The sequence below is a fragment of the Mesoplodon mirus genome (assembly GCF_964341445.2).
Source record: "Mesoplodon mirus genome assembly, chromosome: 3".
Classification (NCBI taxonomy): domain Eukaryota; kingdom Metazoa; phylum Chordata; class Mammalia; order Artiodactyla; family Ziphiidae; genus Mesoplodon; species Mesoplodon mirus.
This window is the reverse complement of record NC_138978.1, coordinates 167763280-167781685: the sequence shown is the minus strand read 5'-3', so window position 1 is coordinate 167781685 and position 18406 is coordinate 167763280. Positions and strand designations below refer to the sequence as shown.

The following is an 18406-nucleotide window of genomic DNA, read 5'->3' as shown; positions in this document are numbered from 1 at the left end:
TGGAAAAGCAAATATTTGGTAAAGAGATGTTTGCTGGGCCATGCAGAGACAATGGGACACAGAATGGACTGTGATCTCTAGGCCCTGCTGAGTTTCCCCCATCACACCTAGCCCATATCCTTTGCAGACATCTCTTATTGCAGCTCTGTTCCAGGAACAGGCCCTCTATCTAAATTTAGGCAGTTAGGGGGAAGGTCAAAGATTTTTCCTGAGTCTTTTTGGCCTTGGTTTGTTCCATCTCTAAATAATTTGCATGCCAAAGAGACATTTTGGCGTGGCAAATTTTGCTCCCCTACAAGGGGAAGTTATAGAGAAATGAGAGGCAGAGTCATAATGTCCAAGAGACCTAAAATAAGACTGGAGGTCAAGTGTTAAGGGGGAGGAAAAGCTTCTCTCTTGACAAGTCTGTTCTCCAAAGGCCATCATCCTGTTTTGTGTTTTCAGTCAAGAGATAGTTTAGAGGGAGGAGGCTTGTCTGAAGAAAAGGGTAGGTTTTAGGGAATGACAAAAGGTCATCACAGACTTATCTGCTCTCAGAAGCTCCTGTGGCTTGGCCCTTAATAGTGGAAAGTGAGCCACCTCTTCTTTCCTCTCTAGGAGAGCATGAGCCAGGCTGGAAGTAGAAGTAGCAGCCCTTTCTTAGATCTTTTTCCTAGCACAGTCCCCATTTAGGCTTTTTATGGGCTCTGGGCTAAATATAGGTTTAATGTTAAAATAACTTTTTTTTTTTTGTCCTCCTCCCAAATCTCTTCTTTGCTTTCAGGTGCCTTAACATTCCTTTCAGTTGGAGGCGAAGTCTTTTATCAGTTATTAGAGTTAAAAAGCATAAAAGGAAAATTCCCTTTTGAAGATGCATGTTGATTTGAACCTATTTAAATCAAAGTATAATCAGTTGGGATGGATAAACTGGGAATTTGGGATTAGCAGATACACACTACTGTATAAATTAGATAAAAACAAGGACCTACTGTATAGCACAGGGAACTATATTCAATATCTTGTAATAACGTATAATGGAAAGAAATCTGGAAAAGAATATATATGTATACACACACACACACACACACACATATATGCATATAAAACTGAATCACTTTGCTGTATACCTGAAACATTGTAAATCAACTATACAATTGAAAAAAAAAAGTATAATCAGTAAATTACCAAGAGTAACTATGTGAGGTGAAGGATGTTATTGTGGTAGTTATTTTGCAATATATATTGATATAGTGTATCAGATCATTATGCTGTACACCTTAAACTTGGTGCATTTTTTCTAAGTTGTCCAATTAATATGCATAGGGCCATTTGCAGTATTTATTTATTATCCATTTGATGTCATAGGGTCTGTAGTGATATCCACTCTTTTGTTCCTGGTATTGGTAATTTGTATCTTCTTTCTTTTTTGCTTTGTGAATTTAGCTAGAGGTTTATCAATTTATTGGTCTTTGTAAAGAACTACCTTTTGGTTCCATTTATTTTTAATTTTTTCTGCCCCCAGTTTTATTGATTTGTGCTGTTATCTTTATTTTTTCACTTCTGCTAGTTTTAGATTATTTTGCACTTCTTTTCCTAGTTTCTTAAGGTGGAAGTTTAGGTTATTGATTTTTGGATGCCTCACTTGAAATACTTATAAGCATTTATAGCTCTAAATCTCCCTATGTATACTGTTTAGATGTATCCCACTAATTTTGATTTATTGTATTTTCATTTTTGTTCAGTTCAAAATATTTTCTAATTTGAGCCTTCCTCTTTGGCTTAGATCCATGGAGTATTTAGAAGTGTGTTATTTTATTCCCAAGTATTTGGGGATTTTTCAGATGTATTTCTGTCGTTGATTTCCAGTTTACTTGTATCACGGTCACTAAACATATTATTTCACATTTAAAAATTTTCTTAAAGTTTGTTTTATAATCCAGGAAATGGCTTGTTTTCATGAATGTTCCATGTGCACTTGAAAAGAATGTGTACTCTGCTGTTATTTGGTGGAGTGGTATATAAATATTAGATCCTGCTGTTGATGGTGTTCAGTTCTTCTATAACATTGCTGAATTTTTGTAAACTTCATTACTGTGAGAGGAATGTTGACGTCTCCAATTATAAATGTGAATTGGTCCATCTCCTTTCATTTCTATGAATTTTTTGCTTCATATATTTGAAAGCCTGTTGTTAGGTGCATACACTTACAAGATTCTTATGTGTTCTTGTTGAATTGATCCTTTTAACATGGTGCAGTGTCCTTCTTTATACGCAGTGATTTTTTTTTCTTGCTTGGTAGTCTGCTTTGTCTTTTATTAATATAGTCTCTTCAGCTTTCTTTTGATTAGTGTTTTCATGGTATGTCTTCTAAGCTCATTTTACCTTCAACTTGCCTATGTCACTATATTTAAAGTGGGTTTTTTTGTAGACAGAAAATAGTTGTCTTTTTTTAAACATAATCTGAGAATTTTGTTTAATTGTTTAGGCAGTTTATATTTAACATAAATATTGATATGTTTAAATTTAAGTTTACCATTTTATTATTCATTCCCTACTTGTTTCTTATTTTACATTTCTTTATTCCTCCTTTGCTGTCATCTTTTGGATTATTTGAACAGTTAGTATTTCATTTTTATTATATTTCTTTATATAATTATTTAAATGGTTGCTCTAGGGATTGAGGTCTTTGTTTCTTAAATATAGCAGAAATGCAATAAAAATTTGGTTAGTTTAAACCTAACCACTTAACTTTTCATGGCTGTCTTCTTCTTCTTTTTTTTTTATGTTTAATGTAGTAGACAGTTTTACATTTTATTATTTGCTGAATGATTTCAAAATGCACCCGAAATTTGATTTATGGTTCAAAAGTAATTCTTGAAAACAGTGAATAATTAAAGTAGTTTTATTTTTATAATTTAGAAGGATTATAGTACAGGTAGATATTAGAGGTATTATTTCTCTATCTATGCCTATATATATATATATATTTTGATTTTTAGAATTTTATTTATTTTTTTTATACAGCAGGTTCTCATTAGTTATCCGTTTTATGCATATTAGTGTACACATGTCAATCCCAATCTCCCAATTCATCCCACCACCACCACCACCCCCTCACCCCCACCACTTTCCCCCCTTGGTGTCCATACCTTTGTTCTCTACATCTGTGTCTCTATTTCTGCCCTGCAGACTGGTTCATCTGCACCATTTTTCTAGATTCCACATATATGCATTCATATACAATATTTGTTTTTCTCTTTCTGACTTACTTCACTCTGTATGACACAGTCTCTAGATCCATCCATGTCTCTACAAATGACCCAATTTCGTTCCATTTTATGGCTGAGTAATATTCCATTGTGCATATGTACCACATCTTCTTTATCCATTCGTCTGTCGATGGGCATTTAGGTTGCTTCCATGACCTGGCTATTGTAAATAGTGCTGCAGTGAACATTGGGGTGCATGTGTCTTTCTGAATCATGGTTTTCTCTGGGTATGTGCCCAGTAGTGGGATTGCTGGGTCGTATGGTAGTTCTATTTTTAGTTTTTTAGGAACCTCCATACTGCTCTCCATAGTGACTGTATCAATCAATTTACATTCCCGCCAACAGTGCAAGAGGGTTCCCTTTTCTCCACACCCTCTCCAGCATTTGTTGTTTGTAGATTTTCTGATGATGCCCATTCTAACTGGTGTGAGATGATACCTCATTGTAGTTTTGATTTGCATTTCTCTAATAATTAGTGATGTTGAGCAGCTTTTCATGTGCTTCTTGGCCATCTGTATGTCTTCTTTTGAGAAATGTCTATTTAGGTCTTCTGCCCATTTTTGGATTGGGTTGTTTGTTTTTTTTAACATTGAGCTGCATGAGCTGTTTATATATTTTGGAGATTAATCCATTTATTGTTTCCATTACTCTAGGAGGTGGATCAAAAATGATCTTGCTGTGATTTACGTCAAAGAGTGTTCTTCCTATGTTTTCCTCTAAGAGTTTTATAATGTCCAGTCTCTAATCCATTTTGAGTTTATTTTTGTGTATGGTGTTAGGGAGTGTTCTAATTTCATTCTTTCACATGTAACTGTCCAGTATTCCCAGCACCACTTATTGAAGAGGCTGTCTTTTCTCCATTGTATGTCCAGGCCTCCTAGTCATAGATTAGTTAACCATAGGTGCGTGGGTTTATCTCTGGGCTTTCTATCCTGTTCCATTGATCTATATTTCTGTTTTTGTGCCAGTACCATATTGTCTTGATTACTGTAGCTTTGTAGTATAGTCTGAAGTCAGAGAGTCTGATTCCTTCCACTCCGTTTTTTTTCCCCTCAAGACTGCTTTGACTGTTCAGGCTCTTTTGTGTCTTCCTACAAATTTTAAGATTTTATGGTCTAGTTCTGTAAAAAATGCCATTGGTATCTTGATAGGAATTGCATTGAATCTGTAGACTGTTTTGGGTAGTATAGTCATTTCCACAATATTGATTCTTCCAATCCAAGAACATGGTGTATCTCTCCATCTCTTTGTATCATTTTTAATTTCTTTCATCAGTGTCTTATAGTTTTCTGCATACAGGTCTTTTGTCTCCCTAGGTAGGTTTATTCCTAGGTATTTTATTCTTTTTGTTGCAATGGTAAATGGGAGTGTTTCCTTAATTTCTCTTTCAGATTTTTCATCATTAGTGTATAGGAATACAAGAGATTCCTGTGCATTAATATTGTATCCTGCAACTTTACCAAATTCATTGATTAGCTCTAGTAGTTTTCTGGTAGCATCTTTAGGATTCTCTATGTATAGTCATGTCATCTGCAGTGACAGTTTTACTTCTTCATTTCCAATTTGTATTCCTTTTATTTCTTTTTCTTCTCTGATTCCCATGTCTAGGACTTCCAAAACTATGTTGAATAATAGTGGTGAGATTGGACATCCTTGTCTTGTTCCTGATCTTAGAGGTAATGCTTTCAGTCTTTCACCATTGAGAATGATGTTTGCCGTGGGTTTGTCATATATGGCCTTTATTATGTTGAGGTAGGTTCCTTCTATGCCTGCTTTCTGGAGAGTTTTTATCATAAATGGGTGTTGAATTTTGTCAAGAGCTTTTTCTGCATCTATTGAGATGATCATATGGTTTTACTTCTTCAGTTTGTTAATATTTTGTATCACATTGATTGATTTGCATATATTGAAGAATCCTTGCATCCCTGGGGTAAATCCCACTTGATCATCCTTTTAATGTATTGTTGGATTCTGTTTACTAATATTGTTTTGAGAATTTTTGCATCTATATTCATGAGTGATATTGGTCTGTAATTTTCTTTTTTGTAGTATCTTTGTCTGGTTTTGGTATCAGGGTAATGGTGACCTCACAGAATGAGTTTGGGAGTGTTCCTTTCTTTGCAATTGTTTGGAAGAGTTTGAGAAGGGTGGATGTTAGCTCTTCTCTAAATGTTTGATAGAATTCACCTGTGAAGCCATCTGGTCCTGGACTTTTGTTTGTCCGAAGATTTTTAATCACAATTTCAATTTCATTACTTGTGACTGGTCTGTTCACATTTTCTATTTCTTCCTGGTTCAGTCTTGGAAGGTTATACCTTTCTAAGAATTTGTCCATTTCTTCCAGGTTGTCCATTTTATTGGCATAGAGTTTCTTGTAGTAGTTTCTTAGGATGCTTTGTATTTCTGCGCTGTCTGTTGTAACTTCTCCTTTATCATTTCTAATTTTATTGATTTCAGTCTTCTTCCTCTTTTTCTTGATGAGTCTAGCTAATGGTTTATCAATTTTGTTTATCTTCTCAAAGAACCAGCTTTTAGTTTTATTGATCTTTGCTATTATTTTCTTTGTTTCTATTTCATTTATTTCTGCTCTGTTCTTTATGATTTCTTTCCTTCTACTAACTTTGAGTTTTGTTTGTTCTTCTTTCTCTAGTTCCTTTAGGTGTAAAGTTAGATTTATATTATTCTTATTTTGTTTTCTTTAGAGTCTAGTTTGGTGGTACAAACATTGAAATAATAATAATAGTAGTATAAATTTGTTCCAGGCACTTTGGTTTATGTTCAAAGTATTGTTATATTTAATCTTCTTAATAATTTTAAGGTGGTTTATTTCCATTTTATTGATATAGATACTGTGACTCAGCAAAGTTAATTATTTTGTCCAAGAGCACACTCTTATTAGTAGTGAAATTTGAGTTCAGACTCAGATCTATTTGACTCTAAAATTCATGTTTTACCATTAGTCTAGTCATTCATTCCACTGATATTTGTTGAGTACCTTCTATGTGTCAGGTACCATATTACTTCTGATTGGAAGTCAACATAATCCTTGGGCATATAATGCTTCCTCTCTTCTGGATGAGATAGCCATTAAAGAAATAAATATAATAATAAGAAATATGTGTAGTTATATTGTAGGAAGTGCAGTGAAGGAGAAGGACAAGGTATGCAGGGAATCAAAAACATGGAAACTTCGTTTAGCTTCTTTGTAAAGTGACATTAGGAGGTAAGTATCCAGGATTGATGGGAGTTAGCAAAGAGTAGGAGGAAAAGCTGTATTGGCAGAGAGAAAAGGATGTCCCAAGACCTTGAGTGGGGAAAGAATTTAAAGTTCCCGGAGCTGAAACAAGGCCAGAGTGGCTGAAATGTAGTAACAGTCTTTGGGTGTGAGATGAGGCTTAAGAGAGAGGCAAGGTCCAGTTTATCTAGGGCTTTGTAGGCTGTGCTAGGTTGGTTAATTGCCTGCTGCCTTAATTTTTCCTCCTTAATCAAAGGCCATTTAGAATATAAACCATTTATAAGGTGATAAGTATCTACTTCCATGAATTAGCTGATGGATATAGCTGGTATCTCTTTACCTCAGAGCAAGGTAGTCAGTCCTGAGAATCCAGCATCACTTGCTTATCTGTCTGCCCTGGAATCTGTGCTGTCTCAGGTTTTTCTGATAAAAGAAATTGGGTTTTCTCAAAGTGGTTAGTAGGTTTCATTGTATTGGTTAAAATAATACTAAAATAACCATACATTTAGAATATTATGTGAAGAACAATATACTTTAAAAATTTTTCTCAACTTTACACATGCTGTAGATCAAACATGACATGCTGCTCCTCATTTTAGCTCTTTTTAAGGACCACTGAAATATACTATCTTTCAATGTTTTCTTCAAATTCCCTTTTTTTTAAAAAAAAAAAAATTGTTTATTTGGCTGCGCTGGGTCTTACTTGCAGCATATGGGATCTTGTTCCCTAACCAGGGATTGAACCTGGGCCCCTTGCATTGGGAGCGTGGAGTCTTAACCACTGGACCACCAGGGAAGTCCCTCTTTCAAATTTCTAATGTTGAAACGTGTTTATATCTTTCTCAGTCTGAGGGAAAAGGCCATACCAATGCTGGAGATGCAATATATGAGGTGGTGAGTCTACAGCGAGAGTCTGAGAAGGAGGAACCATTCACTCCTACTAGTGGAGGGGGCCCATTGTCACCCCAGGAGGATGAAGCAGAAGAGGGTAAGAAGTGAAATTTATTCAGTTCCCTCTCTTTACATAGCTGCTTTACTTATAATCCTCAACGATGTGTGGTGTGTGTGTGTGTGTTTGTGTGTGTATGTGTGCGCGCGTGCCTATGGGAGGGATAAAGGGAGGAGTGGTGATTCTCTGTAGTCTCTGCTACTCTTAGACTAGATTCTACTAGATGCAGAAGAGAATTTGGTCTATTTGGTTCCTTGGTTGAATACTCCCCAGTCCCACTTATGCAACTATTTAAATTTGACAGCCTAACTTTGTTGTCTTGCTCCCTATTTTAAGTATTTTTGAAGTGTTTAATGAGAAATTTCAAATTCCCTCAAGTGTTTTTAGAATTTCAGTGATATGTCATGTCCTACTCCTCATTTGACATTATTCAGTTCTGACTTGTTTTTTGTTGTTGCCTTTTCACTTACCATTCACTTTTTTGAAATACTAGCTGGTATCTGCTCTGTTTACTACTTGAATGCTGCTGAGAGATGCTAACCAACCTCACGAGAGTCACACTTCATTTGGCTCTGTGCTCAGTTCTTTTTATAGGAATTAGAGCTAAATGACAGATCTTTACTTTTAACCTTTATATTATCTGCTTACAGGGTAGGGTTTATTAAAAGAAAATTTCTTAATTTATGTTATCTTTGAAAAGGGCATTTTAGAATTTAGTCTTTCTCTCTATGAAACCATTCCTTTCTTTGATTGCCATAAAAATAAGTTATTTTTAGTTAATATTTGTTGAGTGCTTAGTATGCTAGACATTATTCTGTTTCATTTAAAAAATTTATGAAGGTATAAATTACATACAGTAGAATGTACATGTTTTAAGTGTATGGTTCATCAAATTTTGGCAAATGGATATACATCTGTATAACTACCGCAAGAATCATGATATAAAACATTTCCATTAACCACCCCTCACTCCACCCTCCCCCCGGCCAAATTTCCCTCATGCCCCTTTACAGTCCATCTTTCCCCCTCACTTGTGGTCTCTGTCAATCACTGCTCTGTGTTCTGTCACCATGTTTTGCCTTTTCTACAATTTCATATAAAATGAATCATATCGTACAGACTTTTGTATTGATATACAGCATCTTTCACATAGCGTAATACTTTTGAGATTTATATATGTTGTATCAATAGGTGGTTCCTTTTTATTATTACTAGTAATCTGTTGTAAAGATATGCCACGATTTGTTTATCTATCTCTTCACCAGTTAATACACCTTTTAGTTGTTTTTAGCTATTGGCTATTAGGAATAGAGCTGCTATGAACATTTGAGTATGAGTCTTTAGTGAATATGTGCTTTCATTTCTCTTGGGTAAACACCTAGGAGCGGAATGGCTATGTCCTACAGTAAGTGTATGTTGATAACTTTGTAGGAAACAACTGAGCTGTTTTTCAAAGTAGCTGTGCCATTTTCCTTCCTGATGAGTCAGTTGCTTTGTATCCTTATCAACATTCAGCATTGTCAGTTTTTAAAATTTTAGCCATTCTAGAGGGTGTATAATCAAATCTTGTGATATTAAGTTGAATTTCTCTAATGACTAATGCTGTCGTGCATCTTTTTCTATGGTATTTGCCATCTGTTTATCTTCTTGGTCAAGACTCTATTCAAATCTGTTGCCCATTTAAAAATTGGGTTATTTGTCTCCTTGTTGATTTTTAAGATTTCTTTATATATGTTGGCAAATGTCCTTTATCGGATATGTTTTGCAAATATTTTCCCCTTCTCTGTAGTTTGCCTTTTCATTTTCTGAACAATATCTTTTTTTTAACATCTTTATTGGAATATAATTGCTTTACAATGGTGTGTTATTTCTGCTTTATAACAAAGTGAATCAGCTATATGTATACATATATCCCCATATCCCCTCCCTCTTGTGCCTCCCTCTCATCCTCCTGATCCCACCCCTCTAGGTGGTCACAAAGCACCGAGCTGATCTCCCTATGCTGTGCTGCTGCTTCCCACTAGCTATCTATTTTACATTTGGTAGTATATATAAGTCCATGCCACTCTCTCACTTCATCCCAGCTTACCCTTCCCCACTCCCTGTGTCCTCAAGTCCATTCTCTATGTCTGCGTCTTTATTCCCGTCCTGCCCCTAGGTTCTTCATAACCACTTTTTTTTGGTGGGGGGGTTCCATATATATGTGTTAGCATATGGTATTTGTTTTTCTCATTCTGACTTACTTCACTCTGTATGACAGACTCTAGGTTCATCCACCTCACTCCCAGCAATCCCACTACTGTGCATATACCCTGAGAAAACCATAACTCAAAAAGAGTCATGTACTGCGATGTTCACTGCAGCTCTATTTACAATAGCCAGGACATGGAAGCAACCTAAGTGTCCATCGACAGATGAATGGATAAAGAAGATGTGGCACATACATACAATGGAATATTACTCAGCCATAAAAAGAAATGAACATTGTCTTTTGAGAAACAAAAGTTTAATTTTTGTGAAGTTTAATTTGTCTTTTTTTTTTTTTTTTGGCTGTGCCGTGCAGCTTGAGGGATCTTAGTTCCCTGACCTGGGATCGAACATGGGCCCCCTGCAGTGGAAGCATGGAGTCCTAACCACTGGACCGCCAGGGAATTCCCTGTCAGTTTTTTTCCTTAATGATTTGTCTGTGATCTGTTTAAATTTTTACATGTGGTTGGAAGTAATTTTTTTTTTTTACTTAAAAAACGTTCATTATCTCATGGTTTCTGTGGGTCAGGAATTAGGCTTCTCTGGTCAATTCTGGCTAAGAGTTCCTTAGGAAGAGTCAGATATTATCTAGGGGATATAGTTATCTGAAAACTTCATTGGGTGGGGCTGAAAGCTTGGAGGAGCTTCCAAGGGGCTGATTCACACAGCTGCCAAAATGATGCTGGCGGTTGGCAAGAAAATTCACTTCCTCTCCACATAGGCCTCCCCATGGTTCTGGTTGGGTGTCCTTATGGTATAATGGTTAGCTTTCCCCAGATGGCAATCCCCGAAACCAAGGTGGAAGTTACAATGCCTTTTATGTCCTTTTATGTGGAGTCACAGAACATTCACTCTCTTAGTATTCTAGTGATCCCAGAGTTCAGCCCTTACTTCCATTGTGTGACTCCATTATTATTATTTTTTTTTTTTTTGCCGTACGCGGGCCTCTCACTGTTGTGGCCTCTCCCGCCGTGGAGCGCAGGCTCAGTGGCCATGGCTCACGGGCCCAGCCACTCCACGGCATGTGGGATCTTCCCAGACCGGGGCATGAACCCGTGTCCCCTGCATCAGCAGGCGGACTCTCAACCACTGTGCCACCAGGGGAGCCCACTCCATTATATTTTATATGACTTCCGGGAACACTGTTGTCATCTCTATCCCAGCCAACATGAAGAGGAAAAGACCAGAGATCACATGAAGGAGAATTTTGGGCCAGATGTGGAAGCTGTGCACATTCTTTTCTGCTAAACAAGAACCACAGGGGTGGTTGGGGAATATAATTGAGCTGTGTGCTCAGGAAGAAGAATAAATAGGTGTGACAAGTATGTACCAGAAAGTTACTTGAACACAAGATTTCAGGTAATGTTTTGCAAAAATGCCATTTTCTTTAGAAATGAAAAAACATATGGAGCTAGAATTGGGAAAGAAGAAAAATAATAGAATGACTCCGCCCTACTCAGTAAAAATATATTATACAATTTAGTATCACATAATTATGCCTTTTATTCTAGTTTAGTCAATAAAAATTCCTCACTTCTATCCACTAACTTAAAAGAAGGATAACTAACTAAAATGGATTAAATATCTGCTTTGTGTATATAATGTATTTGATATTTAATAGACCTAGTTTCATATTTTACTCACATCAGTCCTGAGAAATGACTATTATCATCTTTATATTACATGTGAGGAAATAGACTAAAAAATTTTAAATAAATTATTCGAGGTCATAGGGCTAAAAACGTATAATCTACAGAATTCAAACCTATGGCAGTCTTACCCTAAAGTGCATGAATTTTCATGACACACAAAATCAAAGTACAGGCATACCTTGGAGGTACTGTGGGTTGTGTTCCAGACCACTGCAATAAAGCAAATATCATAATAAAGTGAGCCACATGAATTTTTTGGTTTCCCAGTGCATATAAAAGTTATGTTTATACTACACTGTAGTCTATTAAGTGTGCAATAGCATTATAGCTAAAAACAGTATACATACCTTAATTAAAAAATACTTTTTTGCTAAAAAATGCTAACCATCATCTGAGCCTTCAGCAAGTTGTAATCTTTTTGCAATAGTAACATCAAATCATTGTTCACAGATCACCATAACAAATGTAATAATAATGAAAAAGTTTGAAATATTGTGAGAATTACCAAAATGTGACACAGAGACTTGAAGTGAGCAAATGTTATTGGAAAAATGCTGCTGATAGACTTGCTGGACCCAGGATTGCTACTAACCTTCAATTTGTGAAGTTCACAATATGTGCCAAGAGCAGTAAAGCAAAGACCAATAAAATGAGGCATGCCTGTATTCTTCTTTAAACCACTGAATTGTAACTCTGCTTCTAATTGCTTAAAAGGTAGTGTTTTTAGTATTCCCTTTACAGACAAGATATTGTAGATCTTACATTTTCTAGATCATATTTTACATCTGTCTATAATCATGAACTTTGGATAGAAGGATGTAATGCAATATAATATGAAAATATAACATGAGACCTATTTTCCAAATAGCATTGTTTTATGTGAAAGCATTTTGAAGAGTGATTTAAAGCATGCAGACAAACTGGTGCATTAAAAAGAAAAAGAACTTTAGATATAGAAAATTTAAAATATGTCAGCTAGAAGCCACACATACTTCTTTAAATGACAGGTTGTACAAAATCTACTGGAAGCCAAAATATTCTCTTCAAAAGAAGTCTTTCAGACACAGAAGCACACCATTAGTTTATTTACCATGCATTTTGTCCGACATATTACTCAGTGCCATTCAAGTCTTGGAAAGCTATTTTTTGATCCAGTGAAAATTACTTTAGGGTTGATGAGATCTGAAAGTTGTATAGATGTGTACTTTAAGGGAAGAACCATTTACTTATGGAAAGTAACATTACTAGAAAACGGATACATTTAGAAGTAAATGGCAAACCAAATGGTCCCAGTGTTTGTTTGTTATTGATGAGCAAAATATTTAGAAACATTCACTGCCAGGATCTTAAAATCATGTAGGACGTATTGGATAGGCCATCATTTTCCAGTCTTGGCAGAGAGCTAAATTGGGCTCAAGCTTCATTTCTTTTTTTTTAATAGATCTTTATTGGAGTATAATTGCTTCACAATACCGTGTTAGTTTCTCCCACCCTCCCTCTCCCACCCCTCTAGGTGGTCACAAAGCACCAAGCCCATCTCCCTGTGCTATGCTGTCAACCTTCATTTCTGACACAGCCATTTTGACCAAGTTCTTTTGACACAGTGTCAAAATGACTACCTCAAAATGTAAGGAATGAGGGGTAAAAGATTTGAGAATATTTCTGAGGTTAAAGCAGTGGGGCTTGTAACTTAATTGGATGTCATGGGCAGCAGAAGACAAGGGAGGAGAAAGAATCATAAATTCAATCTAGGTTTGTAGCTGAGGTGACTGGATGATGTGGATACCAACAAATGAGATAGGGAACACCTGGGAAGAGTCGGTTTGGTGGTGAGGGTAAGATTCATTCCGTTTCAGACGCTGATGAATTTGAACTCACTGTGGAACATTAAAGTGGAACTACTTTTCAGTTATTAGAAATAGTCTTAAATTGTGAGAGAAGTTTTACAACTGGAGATAAAGGTTTGAGAGTCATCAGTGTGAAGCAGTGATAATGGCTGAAATTTCCTTGGGAGAAATGGGGGGGTGGTTAGAAGTAGAGTTTAAGAGATCCTATAAGTGCAGCTAAAGGACTTATCTGCAGAAAAATGATCAGAACAATATGAGGGGAGCTAAGACAATGTAGTAATAGACTAAGGAGTGGAGATTCAGAAGGAAGGAGTGATGTGCAGTATTGACAAATGGAACAAGAGTTTCAGTATGATAAGGACCAAAAATTGTTAATTGGATTTGGTAAATCTGAGAGATTACTGAACCCCTCTGAGGGTAATTTTAGTAAAGTTGGGAAGGAAGCCTTATTGTAGTGGATTGAGGATTGGCTAGAGGTGAGGAAGGGGAGAAGTTTGAATAGTGTTCAAACTGTTCTTTCAAGAAGGTTGATGGAGAAGACGAGAAAAGAGATTGGAGTAAAAACATTGTGTTGCATCTGGCCAACAAAGGGCATTTTTAGGGTGTAAGAGATTTGAGCTCATCTGTAGTAGGAAAGGGAGAGCTAAAAATAGTTTCCCACCCAACACTTAACGTAACACTTAACAAAATGCATGCAGTTCCCTGACGTGCTTCTGTGTCTTTGCAAATGCTATTTACTCTGCTTAGAGGCTTTTTCTACTTAAGGTCACCTGAGTAAGCTCTTCAACAAAGGCATGTTAACAGTCAAAAGAAAATAGTGATTTTAGCATACTGGCAATTTCCGTACTTAGAAATGTTTAAAAATATTTTCTATGACATTTTTTAGTAGGTTGCTCAGGCAAATTACATTTAAAATGTGTTTAGTGCAGAATGGCTTGGGTGAGGAGCTTGGCAAATCTGCTCATCAAAAAGCAATCATAAATGTCAATAAAATTGTCAGAAAACAGCCAGTTAAGGTCTTGGGAAAGTGATCAAATTATATAAAAAATTGAGAAGCATTATTTAAGAAAAACCACTGAACCTTGGGTGAGAACAGTCTGGTGTTTTAGTGCTTGAGGCTGCTCCCATTCTGCTCATTCCCACCACTGGCTTATTATCGTAGTGGTTTTGCTAGGGTGGGGCAAGCTGTGAAACTAGTGGCTTTGTTTTCACCCGTGGAAGGGACTCACTTGATTTGGAGCAAATGTAGAAAACCCCTATATTTGTAGAACGTTGTTGGAAACAATAGTGATTTTTTTATGGCAAAAGAATGGGAAGACCAATGTTTTAAGTAGCATGAGGTTGTAATTCTGGTTGGGGAAAACCACAGATTGACCAGAATTTTAATAAGGAGATTTAAGGGATGAATGGGCCTTATTAGATTCTACATATCACTGGTGGTCTGGGAGGCTGTGTACACATGCAAGGCTGTGCACACACTCAGACCAGAGGGGTTCCTAGCTAGTCACAGATCCATGCTGGACGTGAGGCCTTGCATGCGTACGATGGTTTTGCTTTCTACGGAGAGGATGTGTTCCAAGTGGAGTATATGGGTGAAGCCTGATTCTCCCACAACCAAGCCTTTAGTCTTCCCCTGTCAGCAAGTGGCAACTCCTAGGCTCCAAGTCTTAGAATCCAGAATCTGACCTCTCAGTCCCTATCATTTCTTGACTGGATTATTGCAGTACCTCCTAACGGGTCTGCTGCCTTCCACCCTAGTCCACAACCCCTTAGTCTGTATTCCATATCACCATAGTCATCCTTTTGAAATCTCTCAGATCACATTTCTTCTATTCTAAAAATCCTCGGTTGGCTTTTCATTTCACTTGCCAAAGTTCTTTACCATAGTTTACAAGGCTGTCTGTGATTTTGCTCTCTGCTTTTAACCTTTCTGACCTCATTTCCTGTTACTTTCTGCCCCACAAATTCCACCCTTGTCCTTTGCTATTCTTCAAACACACCAGGTGTACTCTGCCTCTGAGCTGTTGCACTTGCTGTACCCTCTGGCTGGAACTCCTTGTTTCCTAGATTGCCACATGGGTCTCTCTTTCCTCTCTTTCTAATCTTTCCTCAAATGCCACCTTCTCAATGAGATTCAGTAAACAATATGAAAAATAATAAATGAAGGAATAAATAATAAATATATTTATTATAATAAAATTATAGTAATAAATGAATAAATATTTTTCCTTTTACATTGTTTCATATGATTTCATACTGAGAAAGACTAGAAAAAAAGAGGTAACATTTATGGAATTGCAATTGAAAATATGAAAAACATCCATAAAAATTTCAATTTCTCATTCTTATATATGGTCTGAATAAGAACAAGTCATCAGATTTCTGTTTTTCCCTAAAAATTTTTCACTTCTGTTCTTAACAGTTTTTCACTGTTTGAGATGTCACCTTGTCTTTTGAAAATCTATTAGCCATCACCTGTATTAAAAAAGCTACAAAAATCACAGAGTAGGAAGTAATAGTTTCTCTTCTTTTATAGATCAGACACTTCATACATTTTCAATACACTTTATTATTAGTTCTGTAATTGACATTTCTGTCAACGCAAATATCAAAAGTTAGAACTGGAGGTGGCATAGAAATGTGTTCCTGCTGGGGGGAATTGGAGTATTCTTTTATTTAATTATTTTCAGCAATTTGCCTGTCAAAGCAAAAGTGGAAGTTCAAGTCGCTCTAAATTGTCTTACCTTAGCCTGTAATTTAACTAAGAAGGGATGCAGATTTAAAAGGACTAAAGTTGCTCTTAATTTCCTGGGAAAGATCTAAAATAAAATGAATTAAGGTACCTTTGCATATTTTTCAAATGCTGTTCAAAAAGTGAAGTGTGTTAAAGGGTATTAATTTGAATGCAAGGAATCTTAGCAGAAAGTTAAGTCCACCAATGCAACATTATAGGGACTATTATTATTATTTTTTAATTTATTTTATTTTTGGCTGCGTTGGGTATTTGTTGGTGTGTGCAGGCTTTCTTTAGTTGTGGCGAGCGGGGGCTTCTCATTGCGGTGGCTTCTCACTGTGGTGGCTTCTCTTGTTGAGGAGCACGAGCTATAGGCAAGCAGGCTCAGTAGTTGTGGCTCACAGGCTCTAGAGCACAGGCTCAGTAGTTGTGGCCCACGGACTTAGCTGCTCTGCAGCATGTGGGATCCTCCCGGACCAGGGCTCAAACCTGTGTCCCCTGCCTTGGCAGGCAGATTCTTAACCACTGTGCTACCAGGGAAGCCCTATAGGGATTGCCTTTAAACTACCTTGTCACGTTTATATACTCCCACAAGTTCTGAATTGCTCCTGCTTTTGAAACTTGAAGTGCACTTGGTATTGCTTCCTTTGGATTTCAAACTGGCTTTCTGTTTGTTGACCTCAGAATTGTATTTAGTTACTTGTAAAATGGATAAAGTTACAAGAAGGCAGTGGTTGGCAAATACAGTGTGATTTCCTTTAAGACACATGCCCAAGTAATTGTAAAAGACCAGATTCACAGTAATATTAGGCAAGCTTCACACTTGGTTGTACTTTTTATGTTTCGTGTAATCTGCAGTTTTGTTTTTGTATTTGGATTGGTTAAATGCTATCTAGAAAAAAAAATTTTTCCCCTTGATCTGAGTGACCGTTAGCTGTCTAATACTACTTCTAACTCATTGTGAATAGAGAGCAAAATAGTCTCAAACTCAACTAGAGGTTTATTTTTTTTAATTTCTTAATTCATAGTCTGATTAGAGAAAAGATAATCACAAACAGCTTTTACTATAGAAATCAGTTTGCAAATAAAATTTCTTTATATTCAAATGAAAAGAAGATAGAGAGTATAGAAAAGAAATGAGTTTTTTAAGAAATATAATGATCATATTGCACTTACATGAGTGATAAGTGCTCATTAATGAAGTGCTTCTTAAACTTTAAATGTGCACATGTATTACCTGGAGATCTTGTTAAAATGAAGTCTTATTAAAAAAAAAAAAACTTCTACCAGATGCCATTGCTCTTGGTCACACCAGACTTTGAGTAACAAGGATTTAAATTGCCTACCAACTTTAATTCATTTAATCCTCTTATCAACCCTATAATGTCAATACTATTATTATATCATTTTACAGATGAGGAAATATGTTCCAATAAAATAATATTGGTAGGCTAGATACTGTTTCTTTTCCAATCAGATACTTTCTATATTTATAAAAAAGGTGTGTGTGTGTGCACACGCACACATGTGTAAGAGAGAGAGTAAGAGGGAAGAAAGGACTTTATAATATTGTTGTTTCATTCTTGCATTTTTACATTATCTGTTTCAACAAATTAAAATGATTAAAAAATACATTTGAGGGGCTTCCCTGGTGGCGCAGTGGTTGAGAATCTGCCTGCCAATGCAGGGGACGTGGGTTCGAGCCCTGGTCTGGGAGGATCCCACATGCCGCGGAGCAACTAGGCCCGTGAGCCACAACTGCTGAGCCTGCGCGTCTGGAGCCTGTGCTCCGCAACAAGAGAGGCCGCGATACTGAGAGGCCTGCGCACCGCGATGAAGAGTGGTCCCCGCTTGCCACAACTAGGAGAAGCCCTCGCACAGAAACGAAGACCCAACACAGCAAAAATAAATAAATTAATTAATAAACTCCTACCCCCAACAACAACAACAACAAAAAATATTTAAAAAAAAAAAAAACATTTGATAAGGGAAGGTGTTTGAGAGAAAGTAGAGGGAGAGAGTGTATTAATTAGCTTTATATTGCTCCATAACAAGTTACAAAAAAATTTAGCACCTTAAAGTAACACACATTTATTATCTCACAGTTTCCATGGATCGAGAGTCTGGGCATGGCTTAGCTGGGTCCTCTGTTCATGGTCTCATGAAGCTGCAATCGAAGTTTCGGTTGGGGCTTCAGTCTCATCTAAGACTTGGGGTTCCCTTCATAGCTCACAGAATTCATTTCTTTGCAGTTGTAGCACTCATGGGGACTTGCTTCAAGGCCAGCAGGAGAATCTCTCTAAGGGAAGGCTCAGGCCTCTTTTAAGGGTTTACCTGATTAGGTCAGGCTCATCTGGAATAGACTCCCTTTGATTAACTTAAAGCCAAAGTGGTTAAGGACTTTATATCTGCAGCATCCCTTCACCTTTGCCATGTAACACAATGTGATCACAGCCATGACCTCTATCATATTCATATGTCCCACCCACACTCA

General features: G+C 36.7%; 1 protein-coding gene across 3 annotated transcripts in view; it reads left to right on the top strand.

The window, feature by feature from the left end:
* The window catches only part of RABGAP1L (RAB GTPase activating protein 1 like), a 689539-nt gene that overhangs the window by 127806 nt on the left and 543327 nt on the right, over window positions 1-18406 (top strand). For all 3 annotated transcript variants that reach the window (XM_082612933.1, XM_082612934.1, XM_082612935.1), the window contains exon 11: window positions 7330-7471. In XM_082612933.1, coding sequence (XP_082469059.1) covers window positions 7330-7471 — 142 coding nt within the window. The remainder of the gene's footprint in view (window positions 1-7329; window positions 7472-18406) is intronic.